The 11,259-nt window shown below is 37.8% G+C and overlaps 1 protein-coding gene across 1 annotated transcript in view; it reads right to left on the bottom strand.

The window, feature by feature from the left end:
• Nucleotides 1-10,988, bottom strand: part of NAV3 (neuron navigator 3) — a 411,830-nt gene extending 400,842 nt beyond the window's left edge. The window contains exon 1 of the mRNA XM_064450028.1: nucleotides 10,586-10,988. Coding sequence (XP_064306098.1) covers nucleotides 10,586-10,657 — 72 coding nt within the window. The 5' untranslated portion in view covers nucleotides 10,658-10,988. The remainder of the gene's footprint in view (nucleotides 1-10,585) is intronic.
• Between the last annotated feature and the right edge of the window lie 271 nt (nucleotides 10,989-11,259).

The following is an 11,259-nucleotide window of genomic DNA, read 5'->3' as shown; positions in this document are numbered from 1 at the left end:
GGACGTCAGTATGTACTTCAATCACTACACATCAAGTAGGAGATATCTTCAAGATATCAGAGCATATTTTGTAATAACCATAGGTAAATGCTGGTTTTAAATGATGCCCACCATTGGGGGCCACATCAATTACTGCTTTATGGATACTTGCTAGTATTCTAGAGGTTATAATGTTGAATCACTGTGCATTTGTGTATTGTAGTCTACTTTGCTTCTCATTTACGATGCCAACAATAAATCCAAAGTCATCTGACCTCTGCAATTGAGCCAAAAAGAACACCTGCTGGAAATTATCCTTTCCAAATGACAAATTATGGACACAGTGTTTACATCAAGCAATTTAAAAAAAAAAAATTATTGGCAGCTTCCCCCTAGTCCTTTTTTATTAGTACAATGCCTCCACCATACTTATGAATAACTACACCCTCTGTCATGGACTTACCATGCAACTTATTACTGGCATCAGTTTAGGGATTCAGATAAAGAGGGACATTTGGTCCCCCTGCTCCATGTCAGCCAGAAAACATGGTGACTGATAGTATTTTAAGGCTGCCTTATCTGTCAAGAAACTAAGAGAAACTGCCACATTTCTGACTGAGCTGGAGAACACTGACAGGCTCTACAAGTAGAAACAAGTGAACGCAGAGGTTTCTCACCAACAATATTTAAGAAATACAGATTTTTTAAAAATTCCTAATTTAAACAAACAAAACTTTAAAATCCTACCATTACTGCTACTACTATTGTTTTAAAAGTCTCAAAAGCTCCCGTTACAGACAGGTGACTCCCATTCTAAGCCCTGCACTTATGTCCACACAGGCGCGCAGGGTGACAAAGACTCCAAGACAGGGATATTATTTTTCCAGAAAAATCAAGAAACAAATGGAACATGGAGAAAGCAAAATATTTTAACATATGATTACACTAGAGATTGTCCTACACATCATTTTCTGTATCACATATTTATATGCAAGCACCCACCCAAAGTACGTACTAGTATGCATCAATACATATGTATGTATGTATGTATACTCGCACACACAATGATCTGCATATGTGTGTGTGCACATACACAGATTGCTAAGCAGGCTGACTTGAGCAAGGCAGAAGGAAAATGAAAACAAACAGAGGGCTCAAACATGCAGCAAGGATAGAGGGAACGTGACAGGTAAGGAGAGTACCCCTGACAGAGAAAGGAAAAAACAACAGCAGCAACATGAACAAAAAGAAAGGAGGAGCAGACCGAAAAAAAGAAAAAAAAAATCAAGAGCCCAACTAATAAAGACAGCCTGCTGACTTGCATTACAACCATAGGTTTATTTTTCTTCAGTAATAATAAATGTTAAACTGGAACAGCAGCTGCTTTGCCACATACCTTCAGGTAAAGCCCTGGATGCCAGGGGTTGTCCCTTTCCCTGTCAAAACCTACATTTGGTACTCAGGCAAAGTGTCATTAAGGGAGATAGCTGTGCTGATACTGACAATTCTAGAAGACATCAAGGAATTGAATATTTAAAAATTTATGGTTTTGCATGCAGCAGTGCCTACTGAGATACCATTTTATCACATCTAAACACACTACAAAAAAAAAAAAAAAAAACAAAAAAACAAACAAACAAACCCAATCAACCAAAAAAAACTCACAACATACAAAACCCCCCAAATGAATTATACTATTCTAAGGTTCACTTTACTACCAGTGGAGTATCCTGAAGTTTAATAACAAAAACAATCAAAAACACCCCAAAACAACCAATAAAAAGACACCACAGCTGTGAAGTCAGAGGAAATATATTGGTATTAAACTCAGCTCTACCAACTTTTTCTTCTCTTCTAGCAAAGAAGTTTGGTCATTTACCTGCAGAAAAACACAGTGTAACTATGTTAGTTTGTATATATACCCATACTTATATTCAAATCAGAATGGATATGCATGTGCTTACTGGTAACTATGAAAGAAAGGAAGTTTGCACTAAAAAGAAAATTACAACCATTTCCAGAGTTCTTCCCTGCCTTTACATTCTTTTGTTCCTCAGCACCAGAGGAAAGACAATACCTAGGCATTAAAAAAATAAAAATGAAGCATCTCCCAGCAGTATTCTTTGTTGAAACACAGAACGTATGCACCCTGACACTTCAGTATAAGGTGTAACAAAGCAGTCTCCTGTTCTGGTATAACACTGAGACTCAAGACACCTACATTTAAGGGCTGCCTGCATTATGAAACTAATGTGACAAACTAATGTGACCTCAACAATATACCTTGACCCTAACTCTATAGGGTTTGGGTTTGGTATTTTTTTCTTTCGATGTGCATTTCCTTTAGTAAGAATGCAAAAATCCTAGAAAATTCATTTGTAGAAGCAAGACTTTAAACTTTTCTGTGCATCATTTCTACATTTGTACCAAGTTTTGTCAGCCCTTTCTCAATCTCCCTATTCAGAGTACCTATTTACATACTGTTCTAGGAAAACAAGATCTGGTTTAATTTGGGGCTGTTAATGTTGTTGGTAATCAGTCAATGATTCCACCAGATGTTTCTCTTTGGAAGCTAAAAGCCACAATAACAGACAGGGTTGCCCTCTCATATGTTGCTTATGGGTAGACCTACCTAGAATGAGTTTAAAAGGTTATTAACTCTGCTTTATAAGCAGGCACGTACAGTCTCACAAGAGACTTCTTCCTTTAGCAAATAGAAAATGTAGTCTTAAAAAGGTCTTTATATGCCTCCCACAAAGGCACACTACAGTACTGTCCCTCACTGGTTTATTTCTTTTGATACAGCTGCAGCAGCAGATGCTGCTTCTTCAAATTTCAACTCTTAAGCGTTCCAGGGGAATTAGAGAAGCAAATAGGTAGGACTTCCATCTAAGACACATGGATTCAACAGCCCTTGTAATGGTTTAATTGTACTGCAAGAATGCAGAGAGTACCAGGAAAATGCAGAGTTCCTGACCTGAGTTTAGGACCCTGTTAAAATCTCAAGGTAACAATACAGAATGATTTAGAGAAACTAGCCCAACACAAATGTGGTAAAAACAATGACAAGAAGTCTTCCCAACTACTTCATAAGCACAGCAGTGCCTTCCACCTAACATAAAAGCAGAATTATCATAAAAGCAGAAAAAGTACCTTTAGTTATATCTATATCAAAAGGGCTTTAGTTACATTTTAGTCTTTCAATCAACTTTAGTCCGGAAATGAAGTAAGCAGGAGGTTCAGATTATTTTTACTTACCCTTCCCAATATTTGAGAGGAATCCCGGCTATACATTTTTTAGTCTTTGTTGTACACAGCCTGTTCAGAGTAGAAGAAAAATCCTGTGGGAAGTTCAAAATTCAAGGGAAGGGACACAGGTATTTACCCTGAACGCAGGTTTTGATACAGGATCATCCGTAGGATTTAAAGAAATACTTAAGAAAAGTCAGCAAGCAGGATAGCTGAGCACTAATGCACTCATTTTGGGACCATCCCTATTTCAAAGATCAGATTTCAAACTGCAAAAACCTCAGAAGGCCTTTTCAAAGGTACTGATCATGATGTTGGGTGATAAAAATCCCAAAACTATGTCACAGTGCAAGATCACCTATAAGCCTCCGTTCAGATTCTCCACTGTACAGTGCTCTGTGCAACTGCTTCTCAAGCTTGTGCTCCTTCTTAGAAGCAAAAAGACAGGCCACGATTGCATACTGTTTCAGGAGCCCAACCCTTTCCTAATCTGCATTTTATCCTCAAAGTACAGCAGATTCTCCTAGACAACGTTTTCAAGACAAAAGCAAATAAACAAATATTATATGTTAAAAGTGTTACAGAATAATAACAGTAAGAGCAGGAGAATAACAGTTACAGTGATTTCCTTATTTTGCAGTGCCACTGCAGAGAAACAACAAAGAAGAAAGGCATGTGATTTTATTTACTAGTTTAGCTATTTATTATCACTTAAATTGTTCTTTGTCCTGAGGCTAACAAGAGCTTTCTTTGAAAAAGGTAGGAGCAATAGCAATCAAAAAGCAGGATTTATGGCAGAAAGCCTCTAGCCTTTTTTCCTTTTATACCTGACAGATTAAAACCTTACAGATAGCTTGTAACCATCAAGATATCCTAGAGCAAACTGTATAATGAGATATTAACTCCGTGAATTTCACTCTTTTCTGCTTCTTAGCCATTGTATCTTATTCCAAAATAGATAAGACCATTTGAGACAAGATGCTTAAATCTACCTTTGCATATGTACTAATAGCAATGTAATTTGTAGAAATGGGAAATTGTGCCTTTAGTATTAAGTGAACACCAAGGCCAGTAAGTAATAGTACTACTTATTTGGGGGGGGGGGGGGGGGGGGGGGGGAAGTGTGGGGAGGAGTAACCAACCCAAATGAAAAGCTGCCTGCTTTCTCTCACTCTACTGTGTAAGTCCATATCCAAAATCATGTTGTATGTGTATGTACAAAAAAGTATTCATTTCAGCTATCTAATTACGCAAAAATCTGCCAGCACAAACAACTGCAAAGCAGCTGAGCTCCATTCAACCAGGCAGTGATGATATCCTGTACAACTTTTACCTGGTATTCTTAAATGAGTTTTATTCAGTTATCAGGCATGCATTAACAGCAACAGCTTAAAGATAACATTGAGGGGGAAGAAAAGCAACCAGCTAAGAAACCAAGACATACTACTGAAATATAAGATACAGCCAGCCAGTATCTTTGTAAGAAAATAATTCATTAAGCTGTATTCAATTTCTCAGCTGTTTTGGTGCAGCCCTGGGTCAAAATACTACTCTGTAATCAAGACTTGGTTGCAGATAGTGGCTTTGGGAAGGCAACAAAAAAGAAAAAGCATTAAAAAGATTGTATTATCTTATTTACATCGTGGTTCTCTAATAGGTAGAAAAAACCCTGTAAACATGCAGCAGAGGATATTAATTTAGCTTAAGAAGTATGAAATATGGGTTTCATATTTCATGAAATGATATTTAACACCATTTATTGAGCCTGTAAAGATAGGGGTTTTTTTTAATTGGAACAACTGCAATAGCAGAGTGCACAGAACAATTTCAGCGAGCGAGAGGAGTCAGGTGGTGGGGCCCCAGGGAGGTTTGACAGAGAGGGAAATAATTCAAGTCTTTCTAGCATAAATTTTGAAACAGAAAACTCATGGAGTATGGAGGGAGACAGCTTAAGGGAAAGATGAAGGTAATATATGACAGGCTGATATAGCAAAGGATTTAGAAAACAACTGTAGGTTTTTTCCCACAGCCCATTTGTTCTTATCAGCTGGGTGGGTTCTTCCCAACTTTGTCTAAATCAAAAGTACCAAAGAAAAAACAACAGCAAAGCAAAAATAGAGCACAAGTCTCCCCTTAGCTCTGAAGATACCTCACTATCCCCTCACCTTGCTGATTTTGGTTAAAACACTGAATATGCGACCTGAAAAAAATAAAAACCAAAACAAAACCACAAAACCAAAAACCCAACCTGCCAGCTGTTGTGAGATAAGGGATAATAGTGAACATTGAGCTTAAGAGTCTAACTCTTCACCAGATCTTCAAACCTCCAGTTGTTTGCAAAGCATCCCCTGACAGAGGCACACATGGGCAGATGGACAAAACCACACAGAACATACATATATATATATACACACACATGTATATATGTGTAGGAGGGACTGGAGTGGGGAGAGGGGGAGGGAGAGAAAGCTCAGTTAGAGCTGCCTCAGAGTGAGAAGGAAAAACAGGATGGGAGAAATCAACTTTTTTGTTGAGATGACAAGAACATCATCCAGATCCTAGGTCCCCAAAAGAAGATGAACTATTAAATAAAAACAGCAACAACCATGGCCTACCCAATATTTAATACTATTATTTTTAAAAACTGTCATTAGGTGACTACAGCGTTAATCATAAAAATGAGAACAGAGATGTGAAAATAGGGAGCACAGACACAGCAGTATGAAGCAAGCAGGGATGGAGGAAAAGTGTGATGTACATGCTCATTACACCCATTTCATCTGTCCCTTCTAAATCTTCTCTCTTGATTTGATTTTTAAAGGATTGCATGTCAAGACTTCATGATGCTTTTGACAGTAAACTACTATTTTACCCTATCAGGCAAAAACTGGCTGATTATTGGACATTTAGTTAGTCTCCAAATGGCTACCTGGGAGACCAGCAAAACATACAACAGTAGACAACTCTTGTTTCATATTCTTGCTTATTAATTTTATTTAATTCTTGCCCAGTTGTAGAGTATCGGTGTGTATTAAAAATACCTCTGAGTTCAGTGTTTCATCTGCCTACAAAAAGAAAGACTGAAGGAAATAATGCAATTTGTTCTGAAAGCAACTGAGAACTTTGCACTTTCTCATGTTTAACTTTAAAGCACATATTTGGGGCAGTGATGGTGAAGTACGAAAAACTTTCCTTCATTGTCATTTGGTTTGGATCAGCCTGTAAACAGAAGGACCAAGAGACTTTAAAAGAAAATGTGATTTAAAATTATCCCTGTGAGGATAGCGAACAAGCATTCTGGGTGTACAGAACTTCAAGCCATGTGTCAGTGGTGTCCGTAGAGGTGCAAAGGTTCTCTTTTTGGAAACGAGCAATTTTGCAAGAATATCATTACCACCATATTCTGCATGATGGATTTCAAGTCTAGGTGCACATCTTTTGGTGCAAGTTAGGAAAGGGACTGAGTGGGATTGTCTGAAACATCATGGAACTAAAAGCACTAAATTAGTTAGCAGACAAAGCAGATATGCCAAACCTTTAAGGGCTAGAGTACTATTGTTATTGAGAAGCATTTTGTACGTTACTATAGTTCTGAAACAATTTTATAGGTTTACAAGGTCAAGTACATAAATGATACTTGAAGCATTGGAACTTGTGTTATTCGCCTGCGTGTTACCTCACACACATCTGTACACCCACGGTGAAGCACACTCTCAGGCTCTCGTCCCCAGTCTCCAGACTTTAATGAGGCTACAGCTGCAGCATCATTCAAAGGTTTGGCTTTGCCTGCCTGCAGCAAGCAGGTGTTCTTCCAAGATACAAAGTAACCTGGATAGTCCGTCAAAGAAATGGCCGCAATGGGACTTCCTTGTAAGGGAAAACATTAAAATAAATGGCTGTAGTAGTCAGGAAGTTTTGGGTATTTATTTTATGGATTTGACTAGCATAAACCATGCATGTGGCAGCTGATGACAAATTTTTTATGTTGATTTTGAAAGCAGATAATCTCTGCTGAATGATGAAATACAGATAGACAAAGCAGCCTATAGAAACCTGTTATTCAAACTGCTAGTTCATAGCTCTCTCTACCATTTACCATGTGCTAAAATCATGAACCTGAACACCATACTGCAAAAAAACAATACATGCATTTGCTACTTACTGGCATTTATGTCCTAAAGCCTTTAATATTATCATTCTTTTTAAATAAGAAATTACAGCACACTGTAGGAATGGCAAATAGATCCAGAAACACAGCATTTAACCTGAAATCTCCACATCCACAGAGCAGTATGTCTGGCACATCCAGCTCAGAGGAAGGAAGGAAGGATGTGTTCTGAACAGAGATACCATGGACACACAATCCTCAAGCAGATAAAGCTGATGGACATCCCAGATCTACCCATTCCAGCTCATTACCAATTTCCTGAGGCTTCATACCCAGCTAGAAGAATTTGTAGAGGGAAGTCCTATGCCTGTTTTCTGCAGGAGGTCCGATTAATTTATTACAATGATGTTTCTGAAAGTCTTTTTCCTCTCTGCACTGCCTTCTGTCAGCTTGCCTCCCTCCTTTCCCCAACACTTCAGCCACCAAAATGGAACCGCTGCTTCCACACAGCTACCAAAAGCTCTCACTTTATGCTTGAGCCTCATTTTGTACTCAGGAGTGTCAAACACCCAAATGTCAGCCCAGAAACACCTTCCAGTCCCACAAACTTAATAGATTTTTGCCAGAAATCAATAAAACTGTCATTGCACCTTACAGCTACAGAAAGGCTAAGGAACTTCATAGTCCTGCAGCCATAAAAGGAGTATGTATCTATTTAAAATGCAGGTGATAGCATTTGATGGATTTTGAGATGAGGAGCATATCTGAGTGTCCTACAGACATGATAGTTCACATGCTAACAACATGAAAATTATATAAACATGGTTGTCCAGACCCAAATCCAGATAATAGGAAAGTAACTATATAGCATGTATGTAATATAGCTATGAAATTATCAGAAAAACTAAGTGCCAAAGCATAGTCTGCATTTTTAAAACTACCTGAGAAGTTTTATGTCCTTAATTAATGTGGATTTTTTTCCTAATGTGATTTTTTTTCCTAAGTTCCCCATGCAGCAAACAGTCCCGTGACAACCCATTCTGTAGCAACACAACAGTTTAGTCTTCCCAGAACACTGTATTTTTCATTTATTTATAGAACATGAGCTATCCAAGAGATTCAGCTTGACTTCTGCCTGTTCTGATCCAGGTAGAGCACAACTAAGGCATCCATGTTGGCCAGTATGTCAGTCCATATTTCCTAAAGTAGTCCATTTTTATTTCACTCATTTCTAACATATTTCAAAATTTGTTTTACAGCCAATGCAGTATAAAGAGACAGACAAATTACTACTACTTCTTGTGTTTCCCCATCACTTTTAAAGACTTACTTTATTAAAATTTTAGCCTTCTATAATGAACTTGATACTAGTTTACCAATGATATGAAATTACTAGTAAGGATCCCTGAATGTAATGAAAACTAACCAGACTTCTGTTTATTATCATCACATTTACTCTTCAGTATCAACCACGCCACAGGTGCAGAGCCTTTTAGCAGCTGCAGAGCCTTCGGTGGTCGTTGCACAGTTCTACAGCTGGATAAGACATCCACAGACTGGCTCAAAGAAAACATTTGACCCTGAGGTACAATAGATACTCTTTGAAACAAACTTTCTCCTCCTAAGCAATTTGAAGAGTCAGACTCTAGGAGTGAATCTGCAGGTATTAGACATGAAGGGAAAAAATTCCTTTTGAAATAAGAGGGGGGTTGGGGAAGAGGGGACTGGAGCATACTCGATTCCAGATCAGATAACGGTTCAGAAAAACAGTTCACTGGATGGTGAGATTAAGGCTAACATTTCCCAGCTTTTCTTTTGTGCCACAGAAGGGTGGGAACTATGTGTCAGAGAAAGCCCTGTGCTCTAAACCAGTTATCTCCTATCATGTACCTCTGTGTCTTTTCCATTGCAAAAAACCTCCTCAAAGGCTGAATAACTTTTCACAAGAATTTCATCACATGTGTTATCATGGTATATTTCCTGCAGTTCTCTGCACTTTAAAGGGCTATTGGCTGTGACCGAATGACTTAGATTAACATATACAAATCTCAGAGGCACTAAAACCAAGTATTCGATTTTCTAGATCTTAAAACTGTTTCATTTATGTCACCTGTAAATTCCCTCAATCTGTATTATTCTCAAACAAGGTCAAAATTATTTAAAACATTAGCCAGCAGCTTTCATAACAAAATTTGAAAAAAAAAAACCAACCCAGGAGCACTTTTATAATAAGCCTGTGTAATAATAACATACATAACCTGTACTCTAATACATTATTTGGCCATTAGCAACCCACCGAACCTACACAGTAATTCAAAGAAGCCAGTAAATCTCATTTTAAGGCCTATATGTGGCAACACAGCCACATAGTGCTACAGCAGAATGCACTCTTGCACCCTCCTTGCTGGCTGCCATTCAGTGCAGACGTTATGTTACAGCCCAGGCACAAAAAGCATTACAGACTTTTGAACTTTTAATAAACTGGAGATTAAAAAAAAACCAAAAGCCCACCAAACTTTTTTTCAGGAAAAATCTACAGATGTAATATCAACAAAAAAAAAAAAACAAAAACGAATAAAGCATGGGAAAATAGAAGAAGGACCTAAAGATATTGAAAAGCATCAAATTCAGGTTTATGAAACAAGCATTAGAAAAATTTCCAGATCATAGTATGAGTAAATAAAGAGGTTGAACTGGGAAGGTGAGCCTTTCGGGACAGTCTGTTGCAGAAGTGGGATTTCTGAAAGGATTTTCCATATTGTAGAAGCATAAATTTACAGGCTTTAACTGCCTTGGGTACTGAAGGGTAAAACTCGAATGACAACAACTTGTCAGAAAACCAAATTATATAGAACTACTGGTAAGACACGGTAGGAAGGGTCTACCCACACATCCACTGTAAAGGACAAAGTTCTCAAACAGTGTTAGGCCAATTTCAGGTACTTACATTAGATCAGCAGGTCTCTGCTATAAACTCAGCGTTGGTAGTGAAGAAAGGTTTTGCCAATTTGCTAGACAAATTCAGGGAGCTTTTGGCACAAAACTACCAGGCAATCAAGCAATACTAGAAAGAAAATTACTAGACAATGAAGAAATTGAGTCCCATAACAGCAGTTCACTGTACTGCAACAGTGAGTCAGCATGGCAGACTACTTCATTCTCAAAAGCACATTTATTTCCAGTTTATTAAAAATCAAAGAGTTTGCAAGTGGTTGAACTATATTTAAGTATAATTAAAAATAATCTTACCTTCTTTTGATCTTCTAGTTTATGACTTACTGGATTCCTTCCATGTTTGTTCATCTCTGAAGATAAATCCATCACATTCACTCCTTGCCCTTCAAAACGAAATCGGTTCAGCAATACAGCAAACTAATCCAAAAAACAGGGGCTACAAACACACAGGCATGGTGTATTTTCCATCACACATCATCTCTGAACATCAATGACTTGGAGAAATGACTAAGAAACCCATCGATCGAGGTGATGAAAAGTTTGCAGTTCACTCTTGGGACTTTCCAAATCACCATAGCGTTTTAAAAAGCTGATGTTTAAGAAAAGAAATATTCATCCGCTACTTTTAACTCCAACTGCTATCTGTATCTTTCTTCACAGGTTTCCATTTTAGAGAAGGTTACATCCTGACTGTGAACCTGTTGAGAAAAAGAAAAAAAAAATCAAAATTCATTTGCAATTTGCTGTCACTCTTCATAACAGATTATCTGTCTTCCTCAGCTGTGTGGGGGGTGGTTTTGGTTTTTGGGTTTTTTTTTTAATTAATTTTTCTTTTTGTCTCATTTTTTTGTAGCTAACACTGGTTTTTTATTTAATATTTGGCAGGATGAATGTAGCATGATCCCACTCATCCCCCTCTACGTCACAGTGGGCACAGAGGATATTCACCGAGAACAGCCAGTGAATTC

The sequence above is a fragment of the Phalacrocorax carbo genome, chromosome 1 (genome assembly GCF_963921805.1).
Source record: "Phalacrocorax carbo chromosome 1, bPhaCar2.1, whole genome shotgun sequence".
NCBI lineage: Eukaryota > Metazoa > Chordata > Aves > Suliformes > Phalacrocoracidae > Phalacrocorax > Phalacrocorax carbo.
The sequence above is the reverse complement of the archived record's forward strand: the minus strand, read 5'-3'. Positions and strand labels throughout refer to the sequence as shown.